This window comes from Macrobrachium rosenbergii, chromosome 57, assembly GCF_040412425.1.
Source record: "Macrobrachium rosenbergii isolate ZJJX-2024 chromosome 57, ASM4041242v1, whole genome shotgun sequence".
Taxonomy (NCBI): domain Eukaryota; kingdom Metazoa; phylum Arthropoda; class Malacostraca; order Decapoda; family Palaemonidae; genus Macrobrachium; species Macrobrachium rosenbergii.
In genome coordinates this window covers 7,281,422-7,304,596 of record NC_089797.1, presented here as the reverse complement: position 1 = coordinate 7,304,596, position 23,175 = coordinate 7,281,422, and the positions used below count along the sequence as shown (strand labels likewise).

Here is a 23,175-nt window from a genome sequence, read left to right as displayed (position 1 = left end):
CGAGATCAATATAGAAACGAGATATACTTCACAACTCCCAGGCCATGTTTCAAAAATGCTGTACCATAAGTGAAAACTTACACTGCTACTAATTCTTACAGTGATCAATTACAAGTAGTTTTGAATATGCATGTATGGTTATTAAGATTATTAGCCAAGCTGCAACCCTTGTTGTAAAAGCAGAACACTGCAAACCCAAGGATCCCAATAAGGAAAGCAGCCCAGCTCAGAAAACGAAACTCAGAAGTAAAGATTAAACAAGTCAAGGCCGCCACTAACGCTCAGTTATACCTGCGCGGTTACGCCTGCACAGTCGGCCTGTGCAGGCAAAACTGAACCCACTAACGTTCAGTTATGCCTGTGCAAGCAAAACTGCGCAGGTATAACTGGACGTTAGTGGCGGCCTTAAGATAAAAAAAAAAAAATAAATAAAAAAACTATGAAAGGAGACTCATGTCGGCTTGCTTAAAAATAAAAATGTATTTGCACCTAGATTAAATTTCTGAAGTTCCATGATTTTATGACATGACTTGAACTGAGCTGAATACAGAATTTAGGCCAAAGGCCAAGCACTGAGGTCATTCAGTGCTGAAACGGAAATTGACAGCAAAAGTCTGAGCGGTGTAAAAGGAGGAAAACCTCGCACTTGCACTATGAATCAGTTGTTAGGAGAGGATGGAAAATAAGATGGAAGAACAAGAATATGAAAAGAGGTATAGTAAAAGGAACGAAAGGGGTTGCAGCCAGGGGCCAAAGGCACGCCGCAATGAACCTTAAGTAATGCCTACAGTGCACCGCATAAAGTATGATCAGAATTGCAAAAAATCTTTATCTGGAATGAGAAATTAAAAACAAGTCAGTTGATGAAGACCGAATTCTCCAGTTCGCCAACATATGGAAGAGAAACCCAACAGACAACCAAGTAGCGAAGCAATCATCAGTCTCTGCAGAGAGCAAAGGGAAATTTTGAGGGAGCTTGTCAAGACAGTCATATTTAGTGATGTCCATGGGACTTTTGCCTTAATTACCTGTCTGCTTCCTCCACAGACCATGTTGCCAATGATAAAACAGTACACGAAAGGAATTATGTTGGGCAGTACTTGTGGGCTTCAGCGCGGGAGCCAAAAGATCTGTCTATAGTGACACCCAAACTTGACTCACAACAATCTGTATTTCCGTCCTTCCACTTCGGGGGAGTTTGAATGGAGCCATCTACAATGGATTCCAGAAAAGTAAGACAGCAAGCACTTCCAAGAGCATATTAATCTTTTGGCTACTTGTAACCTAAATGGATACCACATGGATCTGTGCGGCCAGGTAAACAGCAGTACAGTAAAACCCTCTGCGGGTGGTCACCCACTTTGGAAGTTTCCAGGCAATAAGCAACTACTGCTGGTGACAAAACTTTAGACACACGCGTTCGTGCCTGTGAGACACCACCTTAAAGAACGTCTTCTCGTCAGTTCAAGACGCCAGAAAAAAACGTTTTTGCGCGACGCCACTAAAGGTACTTGGGGTCTGTTGCCATAACTTCGCGCCTTTCAGTGTCTGTCTTTTTTTGCAACGCTTCCAGTGATTTGATTTTGCAGTCATTTAGAATTTCTGCGACTTCGTTTTCAGGAATAAGAAATTTGCTCCCGGGAAAAATGGAAAATTATTTAAATTTCATCTTACTCTGTCACAGACGATGAAGCATCCACACAAAAGGAGACTGAGAAATACTTTTCGATCTCAAAATTTTTACTGAAAATAACAAAAAGTGAATTTTTGGAGCCCACAACTGGTGCGCTTTCTTATCAAAACGTGTGCAAACCTACCACATTGATTCATGAATGCCCAAAAATACTATTTCGAAACAAAGCAACAAAAACTAGATGATCTGAAACAAATATAGATAAATAGCATTGAATTCTCCACCTGAAGACCATCGGCGACTTGAGACGAAGCGTGTGTCATCTTCGAACTCATCTTAGAAATACTCAATGTCATCTTCCAGGACCTTGGGATGCTGTACGCTGTGGAGGGAAATCTCCCCCTGCAGGTTTCGGTACACTCTCGCGTGAACATGGGTGTCGCCGAGGTCGATCTGCAAAACACACGGTAGCCAGTTTACTTGCGTTTGTATGTCAGTGGTTTCGTGAGGACGAGCACGAAATAGAGGCTATCTGTTGTAAATTATTTACATTACGAGCTTGACCCCTACCTACCCCACCCCCACCCGGGGCGGACAAACAGGTTTGTAGGGGGGTGGGTGGCTGTGTCATACCTCCCCTATTCTCACTCGGGGGAGGACAAACAAGAGTTTATTATTATAGATTATCACTATTTTTATGGTGAGCAAATCATTTGGTAGCCAATTCACTTGTGCTTGTATGTCTGTGATTGCAAGCAGAAGAGCATGAAATAGATGCTCTCTGTTAAAAATGATTAAATTAATATCTACATATTTTTATGGCGAGCAAAACTACAAGGTAGCCAGTTCACTTGTGTTTGTAAGTCAGTGGCTTCGTGCAGAATATTTTCACCACAACATTTTCAAAGTGATTTTGTCAGACTAAAACATTGCTAAGTTTTGGAAGTGCTTGAAACTGCATTCATTTTAACCATGCATCTTTAATAATACTTTTAATTTTAACCAATGCACCTTTAATAATACTTTTTGAGCTTCTTTTTATCGCAGTTAATCTCGTTAGCGAATTCTGGTGCTCCCGACTTTCTCGAATTTCGATTTTGCTTCATGAATATTCTAACACCAGTGAAGAATCAGCTAGCGCATTCACATGATGATTATAAGATAGCTAACTGCCATAAAGCGAATTATTTAAGCTCATCAGTCCAGCGATTAATGTAGGCTTCAATGTTATCACGTCGACTGCGAGAAGTAAAATAAAGACACTTTATTGCTATAGAGATCCTGAATCGTAAAATTCTTCTCATCACGAGGTCGAAAGAAGAAGAAGAGGCTGCATTTTCATTACATTTTCAAGTTCTCGAAGGCTCAGTGATTCTCTGAATTGGGGTGCCGCAAGACTGCCATGAATGTTGTATCATCTCAGTGAACGTTTGTAAAAAAAAAAAAAAAAAAAAAAAAAAGTTTGCAGGTCTTCATATAATTATTATCAGTGTGTCTACTCTAATTATGTTTATCTAATTCGTCTGATATGCTCTTTGCTTGTACAGTATATGTCTGCATGCACGGTGTGCTGATTTTGGTTTGAGTATGGATCATAATTTTATTCGTTAAATAAGAAGTTAATTCATGCGATATGGTGGGATGGTGAAGAAGGGGTGGCACGGTAACGATTACCTTCTTGTTTTTATTGAATAATTTTTCGCTCGTCGAACATGATCATTTTCATCTTACCAATTTATCGTACTGAAGATCTGTTTGTGTTTAAAACGGCTTCCTATCTTCTGGTGGGTCCTATTTATCTACTGACTAATTATTTTGTAAAAAAAAAAAAGATGGGTTACTGATTATGATGGACAAAGTAAAAAGTTGATTAAAAAATCTAAGTTGAACTGAAAAGTACAAAAAAAGTTATTGAAGAGAGTAAAAACTGATCTTGAATAACTATAAAGTGGTTTCATATGAAATATTGAGAAAAATAAAATAAATCATAAGTATAATAGCATACTGACAGAGTGATAGAAACACAAAAGGAATTCAAAAGAAATAAAGCGAAAATAAATCAAACTAAGGGAAATTAAGCAACTTAAAATTTTATGGTGCTTATGAGTTATAACAATGAATCAACTGAAATAAGAAGAGGCTGACAGAAAATAAAGTTACAAATATCCGAAGAGTATTCAGGGTGAATATTAAATAGTGAAGTTAGTGAAATGATAACCACTTTGAGTCACCAGGCAATCAAGACATCACGGCAAAGCTTCGGGAGCAGCTGACAACAGTAGCATGAAAGTCTCAAACCTCAGGCCCAAGTACGACACAAGCTTGAGCTGTTTCAAGGAAAATCTCAGCCACTACAACAATTACTGTGCAAAGACAACCCCACAAGCCAGGTGATTAAGGCCTTCTCCTTCTGAAGGAAGGAGGTCTCCAATGTTCAGGAATTGTGGCATAGCTGATAAGTGGTTGAGAGTGATCAGAACTTTTTTTTATGATGGAACCAAAGTGCTTGTTAGAATAAGGAGAGTGCCTGGTTGGATGTACAAGTGGCTCTGATAAGGGTGTTATGCCTCCTTGGAAGGGGTGAGATAAGTGATCAGACAGGAAATTTGATGTGGGTGCAAATTTATGGGATGAGAAAATGAATTAACAGACGAATGAGGGGAACGATAGCTCTTCGCAAAAGATTTCAGTAGTGATAGTAATAATGAACAGAAATAGCAGAAACTACTGAAAGTGAGAAAGTATGTATAATGTTACTATGGAAACAAAAGAGGCGCTTGATCTGTATGCATATTTGGGCTATGTATACAGTAATGAATGAGGTTAAGTTGAGAACCTATCCAAGTACTGACCAAAACCCACAATGCCCAAATTAAGTGATCGATGACCAGCCACACAGAGGCATGTTACTGCCACGCGTTTAAGCGTCTAACGAAAGCTATACCAGGACTATACACGTACTGTTCCTGTACGAAGTACAACATGGCCTCACCTTCGCAAAGAAGTTCGTCCCGGCCACAACCTGCGTTTTGTAAGAGATCAGTTCGTACTTGGAGAGAGTGAAGCCGACCTTCTCCTCGACCTGAAATTGAAAAGAAGAAAATATACAATTATAATTGACCTTCTGGAGGAAGGCAAAAGAAATTCTACGCCCATCTAACACCCTCTGGTAGACACAGCCAGATATAAACGCCTCTCTCTCTCTCTCTCTCTCTCTCTCTCTCTCTCTCTCTCTCTCTCTCTCTCTCTCTTTAACACAGTAAAATTTTACAGCAGTACTTTGCTTTCTTGTACGGAACTCAAACAATTCGATTCAATCTAACTCTACTTTCATACTACCAACACTAATTCTGCCCAAAAAAGTCCCCTCTATTCAGCAACTACAACAGCTTATAGTACTAACAATAACAACACATCCTCTGCTGGAAAAAAAACTACACTTATCAATAACCTCCGTTTCGCCCAAAATCAAAAGAAAACTTTTAGAAAACTCACGGCTGCCCTGACTTCATTCATAACGGCCTGGATCTCCTCGCTGGCAGGTTTGGTTTCAGAAGCTCCTCCGCACATCATCTTGGCTGGTCTTTCAAGGAAAGTCTGCTGGGTAGAGATTCTTTTCTTAGTTAATCTGTCCACTATTAACACATCCATGTACTATATATATATATATATATATATATATATATATATATATATATATATATATATATATATATATATATATATAATCATAAAGCTACAAATGTCGCAATATCAAATCCACACTGCCTCGGGAATATCGCCGATGGGGAATTATCAACCGAAGGGGAATTTATAAGTGATAAATGGACCGGCACTGAGCTATCAATAGAGAGGATATTCCCGAGGCAGTGTGGATTTGATATTAAGCGACATTTGTAGCTTCATGATAGTATATAAATCACGGTGTGATAAAAAAAATCATATATATATTATATATATATATATATATATATATATATATATATATATATATATATATATATATATATATATATATATATATAAAACTTTGCATAACCAGCGAGACAAATGGTCAATCCACAAAGATGGTTAGAATATAAGTTCGTTTTCTGAAAAATCCATGATGCCTCTGTTGAAATAAGATATGAAGTATGTACCTGGCAAGTTAGTCAACTGCTGTGGGTCACTGCCATGATGGAGGAGGTATGGGGTAGGTACCTCATTACAAAGTACTTCCAGAGGACTGGAGGTGAAACACTGAAGGAAGTGAAAAAGGTTGCTTTCGCTCTCTGAGAGAGAGAGAGGTACATATATCAGTAAATGAATGGGATTTACACTAAATATTAATTTCTTATGCTTTTTCCTCCTTGGTTCAATTATTTTACGTACAAGACACCCTTCAGGTTCAGGCTGAAGTAGCCATGGGTCACAAGGAGGCTCAAGAGCCATTAAGTGAACTTAGAAAAGTTTCTACTCTCTTAAAAGCTCATGTCCTCACAACCCCCTCCTCTTGAAATAATTTTTATTTATAACCACAAAAATTTTTGATAGTCTAATTTAATCTTATATGCCCTACCTACAGTCCTCTGGATAACCAATACAGCATGACATTTTTAAAAAAGTTTTACACAAGTTCTCCATTTCAATAAAGCCTCACGCTCGTTATTTAATAGGATTTAATAGAAAAGCCCCAGCGTGGTCTTTTCTTACCACACATAGACACTAGATGAGCAATTAAACAAAAAACAAAGGTGTGCTTGTGAAGCTTAGTAACCTCAGTGGCAAACTTCTTCTTAACCCTTATCAGTGTAGTCTTGGCCTTTGACTCAAAGCATTAAAAACATGGTTACACCTCAACCATAGATGATAATACAGTATATGAAGTTTGAAATTTATCTTCAGTTATTACAATCTTTGTGCTTTAGAAGCTTTAACCTCAGAAGATGGACAATCACACAGAATACCAGACAGAGAGACAGACACACAAACAGGTCAAATGTGAGATAACCCTAGACGCTAATCTACGAGCTTAAACAATGTGGTAAATAGCAACCATAAAACTATGTGTAAGACTTTCAAGGCTATTCATCATTGTCATTGTGTAATATAACAAGATCAAGGCGTCCATACGTTATCAGGGATTGAAGAGTGATCGCTTTGCTGATAAGAAAATTACACCCATACATTACCACAGTTTGACGGGAAGTGAGCCTCTGATAAGGGGATAGTGGGTGTTTGAATTGAACTGAATACAGAATTTAGGCCAAGGGCCAAGCGCTGGGACTTGTGAGGTCATTCAACGCTGAAACGGAAATTGACAGTAAAAAGTTTGCAAGGAAAACCTCAAAGCAGTTGCACTATGAATCAATTGTTAGGAGAGGGTGGGAAGGAAGATGGAAGAAAGAGGATATGAAAGGAGGTACAGTACAAGAAACAAAAGGGGTTGCAGCTAGGGGCCGAAGGCACGCTTCAAAGAACCTTGAGTAATACCTTCACTTCGTTCAATTTGTTTGGTTTTATGTACAGCCCTCTACAGGGATAATTCTCTCTCAGTACGTTTTAAAAATATGGTGTTTCTTACATTTTATAATTGTCTTTTAGTGTTTTCTCGTCAGTATCGTAGCTCCTGCAGAATAGGAGAGTCTTTAGTTCCTTTTTAATTTGCATTCTTTTTGTATGCTCTTCACTTCATGCGGTATTTTGTTGCACAGTTTTGGTGTGCGTTGTACAAACGCTCTCTCGCCTGACTTACAATTTGTTTTAGGTTCAAATATAGCCTATATGCTTCACTTGCGTGTCCGATTACAATATCCATTTCTGGTCTAAAGACGTTTAAGCACCAAGTAGTATTTTACATTATATTCTAGCTTTTACTGGAAGCCAATGTAGCTCAATTAGTGCTGGGGTTATTCTATCACGGGAACGTCGTCCTTTTATTAAACTGGCGGCTCTATTTTATACTCCTTGCAATTTTCTTAGTAGTAGCTAAAGAGACCTTAGTATACAACGTTGCAGTAGTCATGCCTCGAAAGTATTTGGTTACAAATTGGTTTTCAGAGTATCTTCGTTTAGGTATTTTCTAATAAATGCAATGTTTCTAATATGGTGGTTTCAGGTTTTTGTAACACGCAATATATGGTTCTTCATCGACAATTTATTATCAATAAATACCCCTCAGTTCCTCACTGCTGCTACAATATTTACTGTTGACAAACCAATAGATATTCTTTTGAAGTGTTCATATTTTCGTAGTGCACTGTCAGATCCAAATAGCATACACTCAGTTTTGTCTTCATTAAGTTTCAATTTCTTCGCCGACATCCATTTTTTATATCTTTCATTATTGCACCAATTTTACTAATGGTGTCTTCTACCGTTTCGACAGGAAAATGGAACTGAGTATCATCAGCATACAGTTTATACTTAAAACCTTGTGATTATTTAGAATTCTAGATATTTCAATTGTGTAAAAGCCAAATAGCAGTGGACCCAAAACGCTGCCTTGGGGCACTCCCTTTGTTAGTCCTTTCTTTTCTGATTTCACATTTGATATAACCACTGTAACCTTCCTATTTTCTAAGTAGCTTTTGTACCATTTGTGTACGTCATCTTCGATGCCTACCGCATGAGGTGCATTGACGGCACTATCCCCCCTGCGGGGGCAAGAGCAGATGAAACACGATAAGAATTTAGAAAAAAAACTTGAAGTGCCTTTGGAAGCCAAGATTGGAAAGGATGAAAGGATTTTCGAGCCAACTTCTGTTAATGGAAGTAAAGTGTGGATGTTAAATGCGAATTAGAAAAGAAAAGAGGGCGTATCCAACCTCTGAAACTGAGACAGAGGTCAAATATCATTCTGATAAGCCGATCCGTTAATTATAAATTCCAACACGCCCTATCGGTTAGGTCTACTTCCGGTGGATAGACAGTGCGCAAACATTCGTTTGATTACATACAAAAGAATTGAGCAAAAATCCACACCTTTTGCACAGCTTAGTATATGAAAGCATTCTAGAAAGAACAACAAAAAGTATTCTGAAGCAACAACAGATTCAACAAAATTTCTTCCACAAATAATTCACAAACATATAGACCTATCAGTTCCATATAACTCCTCAGGTCTAGTTACAAGTGCAGAGCAAGTTCTACAAGAGAGAGAGAGAGAGAGAGAGAGAGAGAGAGAGAGAGAGAGAGAGAGAGAGAGAGAGAGAGAGAGAGAATAGAACATTTTGTTTGTACATTTTGTCACTAAGCTTTGCATCGCCACTGTACCGTAAATTGATTAACAATCTTTTGCCTCAGGTGAACAAAAATCTACTTGAAAAGAATTTAGCCTCACACTGGAATAACTCCACTCATCACAATAAGTGTTGGCTTTTACAGCATGGAGGTAGTGCTGTCATTGCAGTTCGCGCTGTGCACTGTAGGCATTACTTAAGGTTCTTTGCAGCGTGCCTTCGACCCCTAGCCGCAACCCCTGTCGTTCCTTTTACTGTATCTCCTTTCATATTCTCTTTCTTCCATCTTACTTCCCACCCTTTCCTAACAATTGATTCATATTGCAACTGCGAGGTTTTCCTCCTGTTACACCTTTCAAACCTTTTACTGTCAATTTTCTTTTCAGCGTCGAATGACCTCAGCTGCCCCAGTGCTTGGCCTTTGGCCTAAACTCTATATTCAATTCAGTTCATAGAGTGAGGACTTTCAAAAGCAAACCTAGACCTATATGTGGTTAAAAATAACACATTTACAAATTTGAGTCTAAACATTACAGTGTAATAACAATGACAGAAGTCGTGCTTGCAGTAAGTGTGCGGTACATTTAACCTTGAAACCGAGATACTATTCAAAGGACTGTGTACGCCCACCTCTCTCTCTCTCTCTCTCTCTCTCTCTCTCTCTCTCTCTCTCTCTCTCTCTCTCTCTCTCTCAGTGACATCGTGTCGATTGCACTCAGTGACTTTCCTTTGAAAAGCGTTCTGTTTTCGAGTTTGTAAGTTGCCCCATAATAAACTAGATAATATGTACTTCTGTTTTCGAGTGCGTTCTTAATATCTTCTAAACAAAAACTGGCACCACTACCTAAACGAGATCATCCCAAATGCCCTAATAGACGGCAACAACGGAAATCCAGAGATAAGATGTGACGTCATTTCCCGGAGGGGAAGTGATAAGCACTTTAAATGTGTCTAATAAGTAAGTCCAGCAAGTTTCTTGGCACTGGTTTCTTCTCATCTGTTCCAGATTCAAAATTAACTTCATATTCAAAACAGCTAAAAACAGGCCTGCTTCTGATCATTTAACGAAGATATTCTGCCCCACTAGATGACACGAATGTTTTTGGTAACATTCATTATCATGACAACCTCAAAAACATTGGAAAGACACTTGCGGTAGCTTAATTGAAAGTCGATATACTTCACTGCCAAGTTAATATACGTATTTTGTATTCTATACGCGAGAAATGGCACAGTCAGTAAAACCAAAGCAAAATGAAAAGAAAAATAGAAACACGATAAAAGTGTGAGACGTCATGTGTTGTGTTCGAACTCATGACTTACAGTCACAGGATCAGCTAGACCAATCGAGATGACATCACTTCACGGAGTTTACTTGTATTTCATCTGTTTAGGATTTGACTGCGAAGTTTTTCTTATGCCCCACAACATAATTTAAGAGTTTATTACATAAAACATATGGCAAACGCCCAATTAGAGAGTAAAGCAATTGGCGCCAAATATGTTTAGCACTGCACAGTAGACTACATTCTACTCGTGATTTATTTGACTGTCTTGTACCCTGCAACACTCGATCGCCGACCAAACAGTGTTGCAATCAATAATGCAGTCAAAGAGGCTTAAAGAAACCATTCTAAACCAATACTTAGAAAATTCCTTGAAGAAAGGCAGCAAGTGCGACATGGACGTTAGCAGTTGTCAGTAAAAATAGTATGTGAACTGGTACTCGGTACTACAGATTCCTGGCAATACACCTTTTCTACATTATTGGTCTCTTCACCAGTAATGTTAAACAACAGACGCAGCCGGTATGAAATCTCAGGTAACCATCAATGAAAGAAAGGCCTAGCAAGTTCATGATTAAAATCAATATATCTGAAATAAAACTACAGTTTAAAGGACACTAGGAAATATTATTCCAGTTGATAATTTTTCTGGTATTCTAATACTTTGGAAGACCAGTTAAAACAGCATAAGATACAACTGCGTGAAAAGACCCTACACGGTATTAATAGCTCCATATAATTCCATGATGTCTCCTAGTATCTTTCGAACTGTAGATTTAGTTAGACTTACTTTGCTTGTGACTAAAAAACCCATCTGCGCCGATTAAGAAGGGATTACACTTCCTGAGTCTAGCTACATCAACCCAAAAGCCTCTATTCAAAACTTTCTAGCACCCATTCACTCACAACAGACTTCCAAGGCGTAGCGCTATACACTGGAATACAGCCATAAGTTAATGGATGAAACTGACGTGTATATTAATATATATGGAGCAAGATAAAAGAGATTTTCGCATTTCCCTGCAAAGTTTTGCTCTTGAAGATAATAAGTGATAGAGGAAATTAGAAAAGCGCCACGTGAGCATCGGATGTCAATTTAATTTACCTGGAAGAAAGACTGTATTCAAAAGGTATATGTATACAACACACACACATATACATATATATATATAATATTATATATATATATATATATATATTATACTGTATATATATATATATATATATAATATTATATATATACTACCTCTGCATTCGTTGTTTGTACTTAATGGACTTCACAAAATGGTCGACGATTGTTTGATTTAATATTCGGTTTCAACAGAGGCAAATGAACAGGTGTTACAGTGAGCATACACAGATAACATTATTCACCACTACTGTGACGTCACGCATCCTCTGTCCCACAGATGCGAGAGTATATAGGCTACATGCGAAGTACCTGTAAACAAGCAAAAAATGCGCCGAAGTTTCTTTGGCGCAATCGAGTTTCCTGTACAGCATATAATGCTGTATGAAACTCTTAGCCGCGGTCCATGTAACTTTCAGCCACGGCCCGGTGGTGGCTGCTATAGGTGCCAGACACACGATCAGGGGTAACTTTAACCTTAAATAAAATAAAAACTACTGATGCTAGAAGGGTGAAATTTGGTATGGTTGATCATTGGAGGGTGGATGATCAGCATACCAATTTGCAGCCCTCTAGCCTCAGTAGTTTTAAGGTCTGAGGGCGGACAGGAAAAGTGCGGACGGACAGGCAAATAGCCATCTCAATAGTTTTCTTTTACAGAAAACTAAAAATCTGACAACAAACCAAGGATTTTAACATCTTAATTAGCATTATTGAAAGCAAATGCAGAAACATCAGCGCTGATTGAAAACAAACATCACCACGGTTTTATCATTTGATGAAATGAACACTGATAAAAAATGCAGTTTAAATAAAGGAATGAATATGGGCCTAGAACCGGAATGAACGAGTTCGGGTGAACTCAGATTTTTTTCCCAAGTGATAGAGACTGTATTTCAGATGCATGTGTGTGTGTTGGTGAAAAATTAGGTGAAACTGAATCAGAGTATGATCTAATTTACAAAATAAATATATTCAAATGCGAGTGATTACGAAAAACAGCCCGTTAAATTAGCTGTGCGACTGTTTAGATCGGAGTCAACACCAACATCTGGAAGCTTCAGGGAGGAATCATTTGTTTACGAGAGTTAGTCACCTTCTGTATAATTTGTTGAAAGTCTCACGTAAATCTCCTCCATTTATATGGAATCTAGATTTTCGGGAAACATTTTGAATCGTCAATTTCCAATTTTGGTTGGAAAATTTTATGTAAGGGTAGGAAATAACAGCACAGTACCAAGTATTCACGTAATGTCGTCGCGACTGAAGAAGCAGCTTTTGAATGACACTGGACAATAAAACAAAATACAACATGTGAACGGGATGTAGCATTTGATAAATATTTGTTGACACAAATTTATGAATTTTGGTTTAATACAAAAAATAATTTAGATTAAAATGAAAAAAACTTTTGAACAAAAATAACGAGATATGTAACGAGTCACTCTTGGGTAGTTAGGTTGTTATGTGTCAAACATTAGTATAAATAACCTAATATGGGAAATAACAAATCATGAACCAAAATGAAATTGGATTTCAAACTATGAATTGAGTGCATGGACCTTTCCAATAATTTTTATTTTTTTTTATTTTTGCAAAGATGTCAATTTAGCAAATAATGATATAAAAAGATTGTCATAAAGCGACGAATACCGAGTTTCACCTGCCTTAAGGTTCGTTTCGTAAATAAAATAAAATTCTAAACAAAAATATAATACAAATTCAAATGAATTCCGAAAAACAAAATTACTTCCGGTTCCTCTCTCATCAAGGTTGCTGTCTATAAACTAAAGACTCGGGTAAACACACCGACGGCCGATGAGTGACGTCAAGTTTGGCAGAGTTGCCAAATAGTAAACATTGTAGTTTCTCTTCTCTGTCACCAATATTCCTTGAATAACATGATATAAAGAATGGTGCAAATATTATAAAAACTTGCAATTCTTTAAATAACTAGTAAAAGGATATCAATCCAGTACTTAGGCCTACTATATACTTACACCAACTAGTAAATCACGAGGTATTGACACACCGTAAGTTGCCAGTTACTATTTTGGATACCTTATATATTCAATCACTTTTGATACTATGCAATATGTACCTATGCCAGTTTAATACTCACGGCGTTACAAGCAAAAGAAGAGGTTTGGTTTTGCAGAGCACCAACAGCAAAGTGAAACTGGATGGCTAAAATGCGCTCTTATAGCACAAGACGTGACCAGCACACACTACTCCTGTTATCTTGCCGGTGCCGGTATAGCGTTGCCAGACGAATAAAATTTGCAAAGTAAATGCTACTTGACTTCTTATTTAGCTTTTCATTTGCGTACTAATAGATGAATACTGCAATATCATACGCTTATCTGCATGCCTTACATAATTAAAGAAAGTTGTATGTGAAAGAAATACTTTACTCATTTCAAAACTGCACGACAACGAAATTAACTAGAAACTTTAAGCAAAGCCACGTTAACTTGTTTTAACAGTTCGTATTGAATACGACTTCATAGAAACAATATAAAACTTTTATAATGGTTTGCATCTGTAAATATATTTAATTTATAAAAAGCACTGCAAGTAATATCGAAATTTAGGTTGTCATTGAAGGTTAAACCAAAAACCAAAAACAACATAGGCTACAGTAGAACTTGCGACATCCGCTATCATAAGTTTATGTTGTGTTGCACTGACTTCGAATTTATTACAAAGGGCAGATCGTGCATTTGTCGTCAACATTTTCGCTTGGAAATAGAATTTATTCGTTTGTTTTTTAGTATTTATACGACAAAGCTAGTTACTCAACGAAGACATACGATAAAAATTTGAGCGTGACTTACTCGCCTTTGCGAATTTATTTGCTATTCAGACTCACTTTTTTAATCAAAGATCAGTTAAGATCCAAACTGTGATTGATTTGTTTTCCTATACAGGTAAGGACGGAACACAAAAAAGCCTAATCTAATATCAGAGTCGCAGTTAGGTACTGCCACCCAATAAATTATTGTTTACAGTATGTATGTGCGTTTGATAAACTTGCATCCGCCAAAGCAAAAATACCAGTTGCCAACGGCGAATAAAAGGATTTATCGTATTTCAGTCCTTACTGAGGCTGTCACTGTTAAAAATAGACTTGACTCTTAAATAAATAAACCCTTTAGGAATTCTGAGTTGGTCTTCACTATCTTTACAAGAAGTTATATTTATTGTTAATCTAACATTACTTCCTTACTCTAAAGGACATGATAACAGTGAAAGCACAGTGACACGGTGGGTTGATTGAGTTTGGACGATGACTAATAGTCACGGTAGATATAACACATGCTACTTAATCGCTGCTGGAGGATGTTCGTAACACTCGCTGCAAAAAAAAAAATAAATAAATAGATGCGTCTATAGATCATGTGTGTCTGTGATGTCATTGCCTTTCCGGGTAGGATATGTGACTATGGTGTACCTCAAAAAGTGGATTTTGTGTCCCCATTCAAGAGGTACCATTAAGAAGCACGTCGAGGATACCCATGGCAGTATTCCAATTAAGTAGAGCATTAGTGAAGCTGAGAATACTCGTGGAAATGATTTGACGGATACAGGGAATTATAATAAAAAAAAAACATTCACAGGCAAATATCGATATTGACTCAGTCTAAAAAAACTTTATCACAGACTTGAATGCATGAAGATTATTTAGTAATAAAAAAAGAAAATCTCCACATACCTAAAGCTAAGAGAACACAAAAATTATTTTCCTTCAAAGAAAACGCCACTACAAAAAAGGATGAAACATTTAAGGAAACAAAACACAGAGGAGAGAATTCCAGATCCTGAAAGTGAAAAGAATGATGGACCAGTCAAACTGTTTGATTCTCGGGTTCGTGATGTCCAGAGGAATAAAGAATTGCAGAATTATCTGACTTATTTTGTGTTTTCTGAATAATTTGACTAGATACTGCAGTCAGTATCCTATATAAGACAAACATGAAAATGCTAAAAATCATAAATCATTTATTCAACATCCCACAACAAGGGCCGCTTGGTGGAAAAGACAGGACTGTGGTAACTTGCCACTCAGTGATATTGTGAAGCAATCATTTTAATAACTAAATAATAATAATTTTAACTTTTAAGAAAATCATTAACTCTGAAATGCAGAGTAAATTCCACAGTCAATATGTTATATGGAGACATTAGAAAAGTATGCAGAAAGCTTTGGACGACGTGATCAACTAACACTATTGACCTGATAACTAGAGCTAATAATAATAATAATAATAATAATAATAATAATAATAATAATAATAATAATAATAATAATAATAATAATAAACCAAGCATGTAGTACAAGAAAAGTATGTCAAAATTAGGTTGCCAGCCCCATCGGATACAAGAACCAAATTAGTGACATGTGAGATGAATAATGTCAGACGCCTAAATCCAGCTTACGGTTAATTAGAAAATACGGAATGCCTATTCACTGTTATCGACAGGAAAGATTCCTTGTGTCGAGATAAGGTTTTCGATTATGTGAGGGAGGGACTTAAGTGACCATGCTCTATGAAATTGGACTTATTCTTTTGTGTGAGTAATAACCACATTTAGGGTAAAACCCTCAGTGGATTTTAGCTGCGTCTTTGACAAGTAATTGAGTAACTGATGGCTATTTTCACTCATAATGAGCAAATATAATGGAGCAAGACAAAACACTGTGATCTTGTGTAGCGCATTTCCAGTAATTATAAGAAACGGGGTTGGAGGTGTAACAAAGAAAAAAGTAGAAATGGAATAATAATGGATTACTGAAAAATTTATAACCACTATTGAGTGACGTTAAATAAAACAGGTACTGGAATCTACAAAAAAAAAAAAACACACTCGAACACAAAAAATTAATTCTTACGAAGCGGGGCTTGAGTGTATCATTTTCCCCTGCAGTGCTTTTTCATAGGTGCTGAATCCTTGAAAGCAAGCTCAGATATTCATTAAATAAAATATAACAAAAACGCAACTACACTAATGTATTTTGATAAATGTCGATGGACAATATTCACAGGAAATAAATCAAACAAAAATATATATGCAGTACCAGAGATCTGGCAATGGGGGCTACTTCAGTCTGATTATTGACATTCCGAGTAACCAACTCATGCATTCATAGTTGAAAACATATCCTAAAATTTCGTTATATGTTAATGCAGTATGGGCAAGTAGATATTATAATTAGATGTAAATTGTAGAATAAATATTCTTAAATGTAAACTTAAAATTTCCAAATATGTCTTATCAAGATGCAGTAAAACGAACACCGTCTTTACAGATGAATTTGTAAATATTTTTGTAAATAGCGCGCACTAAAATGCCAAGATTACTATAATACAGTTATCAATAAAGTTTACAGAAAAAGTAAGCTTAGCATTCAGGTCAAGAGATATTTAGACTAAAACTGGTGTAACATTTTTCAGTAAACGCATCAAGAACGAGGAGACAAAGTACCATCGCCATTGAACAAGAAGAAGAAACGTAAACATTGCACTCGCCACCGTACCCCACGTCATGAACAAGTACGGCCCACATTGCCATCGGGATTCGGATCTATGTTGTTAAATACCTCTCAGCATCCATTTAAAGGTAATATTGGCATTCCCATTTAAGGTGACTTTGTCCAGGACATTCCACTTTCCCTGGTAAACAGACTTTTATGCCATGTCATGGGCTTATAGCAGGGCCTAGGACGCATATTTTAGCCTGGTGGCTAACTTATGGTATGTCATGGTGCCCTGAACGGCCCTGTGGTTAGACTTTATTGTTCCGAGGCTGTTTAGTCGGTGCTACTTTAAATGATTATTTTATTTTCGACTTTAAATTTACAAATTTCCTCTCGTTTGAATGTGTACTTGGAACGTTGCAGATATTCGTTCCGTTAGCAAGTAGCCTATAAAGTACCAGTGGCATTTCAGAAATCTCTTGGAGGGTGGGGCAAAGGTTTAGAACTTATGGTGTGGGTGGGGTGGCGAGCGAAGCGAACCCTACCAGCTGGGGGTAGTTGGGGACGCTGTAAGGCCCCCCGAGAAATTTTGGGAAATTTTCTATGGATTTTGGAGCATTTTAAAGCCATATAAGAGCTGTATTTTGAGTTAATAAAGCAGCAAACAGGTGTGCCACACCCATCCACATATCATTATTATTATTATTGTATTATTATTATTATTATTATTTCAGAGGCTTAGGGGGCAAACCAATTTTTGAGGGGCCATCAGTATCTTGATGGGTCAAGCTCCACCCGCCCTCCAGTCCCCCCAAAAGACACCCCTGCATGATACTAAGCAGAACACTGATCAATTGCTAGTCCTCTCTCCATTCAGTATTTCAAATATTGCAGAAGGAATGGGTCCAGGAGCAAGACTGCAGTTTTAGATTCTTTGGAATGACTTTGGATGTGATGATGTGATAATCTTAGTGGCATACCTACTTATGAACTGTCCTAGCTCATGGCCTGCTTATGCGCTACCTGTGCTTGTTCCCTGGGTGAGCAATGCACTGTCTGTGTCTGTACACTGCATGTGCTCATAGGCTATTGCCTATTACTTTCCTTGCTTGTACTTTGTTGTGTACATGTCTTGTACATGTCATAGCCTAGGCCTACTTTTGTTAGTGCACTGCAAGTATTCTTGCGCACATGTTGTGCTCCATTGTTGCAGTAATGGACCCTTCTCTGCTTGTCAGTTTCTATGCATATTCATCACATAATGTTTTGGGACATTTCTTCACTGAATGAGAGATTGGAGGAAGAATTCACCTTGTGATCACCAGCCTACCCCTGATAACCATTTGTTCAGTAGTGCTCTTACCGTTGGTGCAGTTAATCGGTGTGATTTTTGTCACACTTACATTTGATATCCCATGATTCTTCATCACCCATAATTGTTGCTAATCACATAGCCTACAATCTGCAAAATGATTAGACAGAAACTTTAATGATGGTGCTGTGAGTAGTAGTGTTCAATGATGCAATGTACATTTGTTTTATAGAACTCCATTGTGTGATAGCTGGTAAATTATTACTGTTAGGGAATACATAATTAAGGTCTGATTTTCTTTGAAGCATTTTGAGAAGTTTATGTTTTCATTTTGAACTTGTGAAAATAACTTAGAGAAAATTTCAGACAGTGCAGTATACCATGGTGGTTTCAGCATTCAAAACTTGTATTTATAAGCAAGTTGAAATGAATTTCAGCTGTAAATGTATTATCAGTCATTGTGTTTCTTTCATGGTAATCATGTATTCTATGTTGCAATTTAATATACAGATATTGTAGTACTGAAATAAAAATGAGCATTTTAACCATTAGCTAAAGATGATGACCTTAACTGGAACCGGCCTAGTGCCATCTATACAGGTCACATGATAGCAGGATTTTTCAGTGACTACTTGTGTTGCAAGCCAGTAATCATTGTACTTGTTTCCACCTGTATAAAGAGGTAGAGATCTGAGGTGTATTGTAGTGGTATTTTTGGTAACTTAGATTAAATGTTCTTAGCATATTCATAAATGGTTGAAATCTTGAAAAATTCTGAGGTTGGGAGTTTTTGTGTAGGCAACAGTCGGACGTTGAGTAGCCACCCTATGACCTTATGCATCATTGATCATTTGTAGAAGCAGGCGTGCAGCAGGAACCATATTTGATTAATTACTTTAGCCTGTAATTTCAAGATGGTTGATTTTCCAAAAGGTACTGACTGGCAGTTGAAGGCTTTTACATTTGTTTATTAAGAAACAAGGATAATAGTGCTGTATGTGTTAGGGAAGTACAGTATTTAACTTTTTATCATCTTGTTTCAGAAAATGGCTGAAGTTAAAGCTGCTCTCAAGGAAGCCAAGAAGGCTATGAAAGACAATGACTTTGAGTCAGTAATGAAGCATTGTAAGGTAATGTATAGTTTCCTTATGCTTTGAAAGTAGCAACTGTTTTACGTAAGTAAGCTTTATGTACAATTGGATTGTTAACTTGTTTTCATGTATCATGTGGTAATTGTAATAACTGGTACGAAATTAGGAACTTTTTGTGTGCCATCACTGTGAAAATGTTTTGGCCATCTTCTGTTAACAGTGTTACCCTATATAATGTTTTGTGTACTCTACAACTTCTGGGATCCATACAGTACAGAATTAGTGTATGATGAGCTAATTTACTATGGATGGCCCACAAAATACGATAACAAAAGCATGTAAAAACTATTTTGACAAAGGAAAAATCTATTTCTGGGAGGGGCCCATGTCACCGGTGAAATAGTCCATTCAGCACTTATTTCTAGGTAATTCCCCATAAGGCAATAGATACCAGAGAAATGCTAAATGAAATGCTGGAGCTACTACCCCAGAGCGAGCTCCACTAGATGGAGTCGTGTTTGGAAAAGGGTGAACTTCAAAAACACAGAACCTTATCCTATAGAGATTCCCAATGTCAAAAGTCCCAACGAGAGAGTGCAGATACAATTTAATGCACTAATGTGTGCGGACTGTATACAAGGCAACACTAACTCTGAATTCCATTTTAGCACGTTTTTCATATTTACACGCCATTTCGTTGTGATCCTTATTTTGTGCTCTATTTTGGATTTTTATGGCATCCTTTAAGGTTCTTTCTTCTTCAATTACTTGAGTACCAGTGTTTTGTTGTTTTTAGGCGATTGAGGCTTAAATTTTTCCTTTAGTTTAATAATTAAAGGGATTTATAACGCCTGTATTCTCGATCTCCTCTCACGTTTCAAATTGACCTCTCTTGGTCTTGGGTCGGCATGTTTGTTTTGTGTTTTTATTTGTATCCCTTTTTATTTGGGATATTTTACCATTAATGATCCCTAACTTTAGTGGGTTTGATTAATTTTTGTTTGTTCTGTACCCATTTACTACGAAGTGCTGTTTAGCGTTTGAGTAGTCTTTTGGCTACCCTTTGGATCGGGCCCATTCGCTTTTATCATGGCTTCATTACGAGTGATTTTTATTACGGGAGTGATGTTTAGCGTTTAGGCTCTGAGCTACCCACTCGGGCCCATTCGCCTTTTATCATGGCTTCATTACGGGAGTAATGTTTAGCGTTTAGGGCTACGAGCTACCCCTCGGGCCCATTCGCTTTTATCGTGGCTTCATTACGAAGTGTTGTTGAGCGTTTAGGCTAATGAGCTTCCCCCTCTGAGCCCATTGGAAGCTTATTATCATGGCCTCATTATGCTTTATTTTTGTCACTCACTTCTCTTAGCCTTTGGGGATCTTATTTTCATTGGTACTGTTACAGTTTTTACTTTGTTTTTATAATTTTGTTTATTTTGAATTTTGTGTTCCTCCCCCTGGTCAAGTGCTGTCTTGCTGTTTAGGCTACGTGGTTCCCCTCGGGCCTATTAGCTTCTTATTTTGGCTTTATTTTGCCTTGTTTTAGACTCACTTCTCTAAGTGTATGGGAACATGATTTTCATTGTTACATTTAATTTTTGACCTTGTGCTTGGATGCTTTTGAATTTTGTTAATTTTGGGATACTTTCATTTAACTGGAGGTCGGTCATGTCCCTTCACGTCCATGTTGTGTTGGGCCTGCCTATCCTCCTACATGTACCTTATAGACAATTTTTGTTTTATTATGATTTTTTTTTTTTTTTTATTGGTTAGCCCTTACCTCTCCTAGGCTTCCTTCCTTTACATCGCCTCAGTTAGGTTAGCCTAGGGGTTGGCTGTAACACTTTTTCCTTCGGGGAAAAATTCGTTAGAGGGTGGACGATCTCGATCTGTATGTATGAGTTTCATGTCGGTGATCTCGTTCTGTACATGTGTGTTTTTATGTCTGGTACTTCCCTTTGTTTGGTTTTGGCTTGGATATATTGCCCCCTCGTCCACCCTCTCCCTGTTTCCGGCTTTTCACTTAGGCTAATGTTCCTAATAAGTTAAGCTGGAATAGCGAGGTTTACCTGCAGTAGCCTATCCTAGTTCAATCCTTCTTTGGGTTGTTACCAATGGTGACCGGGAGTGCTCTCCCACTCCTGTTCACACTTCTTTTACCGACTATATATATGTTATTTTGTGGTTTCGAGAGTCCCCTTCTCTCCCTTTTATCCTTTGCTCTCTCTCTCCCCTTGGTTTGTTTTCAAAGTTTGTTAACTTTCCAAGGCTTGAGAGGAATTATCCTTATTTTATGTTGTAGCCTACATCCCCTCCCTCTGCATTGATTGATTGTCCCTCGGTGTGTCTGAGTTGGCACTCTACCTGGACCTGGAGGTGACCAGGAGTGCTCTCCCCACTCCTGTTCACACTCCTTTTATCTTTCATTGCTCTCCTGGCAGAGGTTTTTGCCCTTCCTCTCTTTTTCTCTCGCTCTTGTCGCCCGATGTTGGAACACAGCTTACATAGCGAGGGGATCTATGAGAATCTCTGGGCGCCCGGGAGTGCTGTCCCACCCTGGTCGCTGCTTTGGGTTACCAACCTCCTGGCCTATCCTTCCCCCTTCCCTTTACGTCGACTATTTCCCTCTCGTGGTGCTTCCTACATGTTCGCACCTCACTGTTGGGATCTCATACGAGGCCAGTTAGCGTTCTTCACCTAACTGTCTTCTGCTTTATTTACTTTCAAGACTTCCCCCTCCTTTTTGCTACTACCTGTTCGGTGTTTTGTTATCTTGTTGGGCGCTCTCCTTGCTTACTGCTACGGCGGTTTTAGTGTTTAGCGGTCGGCGTTTATTCCCCACCGCTATCACTTACGTTCAGGGATATCCTCCTCCGGGGTTTTCCTCTCTTGGCTCGGAGTCGCGCCCACTTCCTTGAACAGTTCATAACCTTCCCACATTTTGTTCAAACATGATCGCTCTCCTTGTTCCGTTGACTCTGTTTTTATGTCTATGAGTTTTGTCCTGTTAGCCCGGTTTTCTCTCCGGTTTTCTCCGGGGTTTTCCTGGTCTGACGAGGCTATGGCTGCTCCGGTACTCTGCTCCGGCATCCGTTCCAGCATACCCTTTTTCTCATCGTTTTCGGCTGGTTTTGTCAAGTGCAGGAATGCTCCGCTATCCTGCAACAAACCAGCGTCACGAGTCTATAGCTCCCATTCCGGTGCGCGCAGTCTGTTTTGGATTTATAGTTTGGCACGGAAGGTTATGAAGATGAAGCTATGCTCTCCTCGAGCAGACTTCTTGATGAACCCGTAGGTTTTATATATACCTGTTGGTTTCGTCTCCGCCAAACTCCGCCTCATGTGACTTATTCTTGACTCGGAAGGTTGTAAAGCCACGCTATGCTCTCTCCGAGCAGGCTACTTGATGAATCCGTAGGTTTTATTTACACCAGTCGGTTTTATCTCCCGCCAAACGCCGCCTCCTTTGGCTTATTATTAGTCGTTTGGCACCCGGCAGATTGCGTTAAGCTATGCTCTCCCGAGCAGGCTACCTGATGAATCCGTAGGTTTTCATATATACCTGTCGGTTTTACCTCCGTCAAGCTCCGCCTCATGTGGCTTATTAATAGTCGCTCTTTCGATAAATCGGTAGGTTTCACATATACTGGATGTCGATTTCACTCCGCCAAACTCCGTCTCCAAGATGGATTCTCGTTAATTCGGTAGGTTTCATATAAACCTATCGGTTCTCTGCCTCTTGTGTTATTAATAGTTAATCTTTCGGTGTTTGGGCTCTCTCCGGGCGAGATTCTCGGTGGATCGGTAGGTTTCAATATATCGCCTTTCGATTTCCTCCGCCAAACTCCGTTTCCACCGAGATTCTCGGAAAATTGGTAGGTTTCATATGGCACCTATCGGTTTTTCCTTCTCTAACTCCGTCTTATATAACTTATTAATAGTTGTTCCTCCGGTGTCTGGGGTCCTAATTTTTCCCCCTCCTGGAGGCCGGCCGCTGGTCAAGTCTCGTAACTCTTCGCCTCAAG

At 38.3% G+C, this 23,175-nt stretch overlaps 2 protein-coding genes across 5 annotated transcripts in view; one reads left to right on the top strand and one right to left on the bottom strand.

The window, feature by feature from the left end:
• Positions 1 to 1,722: 1,722 nt before the first annotated feature.
• Positions 1,723 to 14,280, bottom strand: LOC136837045 (cystatin-B-like). Of its 4 annotated transcripts, none has more exons than XM_067101622.1 (4): positions 13,391 to 14,280; positions 5,129 to 5,230; positions 4,626 to 4,715; positions 1,723 to 2,086 (listed from the first exon to the last, which is right to left on the bottom strand). In XM_067101622.1, the coding sequence occupies exons 2-4, from the start codon at positions 5,204 to 5,206 to the stop codon at positions 1,970 to 1,972; spliced, it is 285 nt and encodes a 94-aa protein (XP_066957723.1). In that variant the 5' UTR covers positions 5,207 to 5,230; positions 13,391 to 14,280; the 3' UTR covers positions 1,723 to 1,969. The 4 variants fall into 4 exon arrangements, with proteins under 4 accessions (XP_066957723.1, XP_066957724.1, XP_066957725.1 ...); XM_067101623.1 differs by having other exon boundaries at positions 5,129 to 5,233; positions 13,391 to 13,523; XM_067101624.1 differs by having other exon boundaries at positions 13,370 to 13,467.
• LOC136837042 (superkiller complex protein 3) overlaps positions 12,152 to 23,175 on the top strand; it is a 43,500-nt gene continuing 32,476 nt past the window's right edge. Inside the window, exons 1-3 of the mRNA XM_067101618.1 lie at positions 12,152 to 12,355; positions 16,725 to 16,890; positions 19,103 to 19,189. Coding sequence (XP_066957719.1) covers positions 19,106 to 19,189 — 84 coding nt within the window. The 5' untranslated portion in view covers positions 12,152 to 12,355; positions 16,725 to 16,890; positions 19,103 to 19,105. The remainder of the gene's footprint in view (positions 12,356 to 16,724; positions 16,891 to 19,102; positions 19,190 to 23,175) is intronic.

Bases quoted from the DNA above. Each gene is read 5' to 3' on its own strand.
- LOC136837045 (XM_067101622.1), bottom strand. From the start codon at position 5,206: ATGATGTGCGGAGGAGCTTCTGAAACCAAACCTGCCAGCGAGGAGATC. The intron at 4,716-5,128 runs GTGAGTTTTCTA...TTTCAATTTCAG, and splicing joins TGAATGAAGTCAGGGCAGCC to GTCGAGGAGAAGGTCGGCTT. The intron at 2,087-4,625 runs GTGAGGCCATGT...TGTGTTTTGCAG, and splicing joins GGACGAACTTCTTTGCGAAG to ATCGACCTCGGCGACACCCA.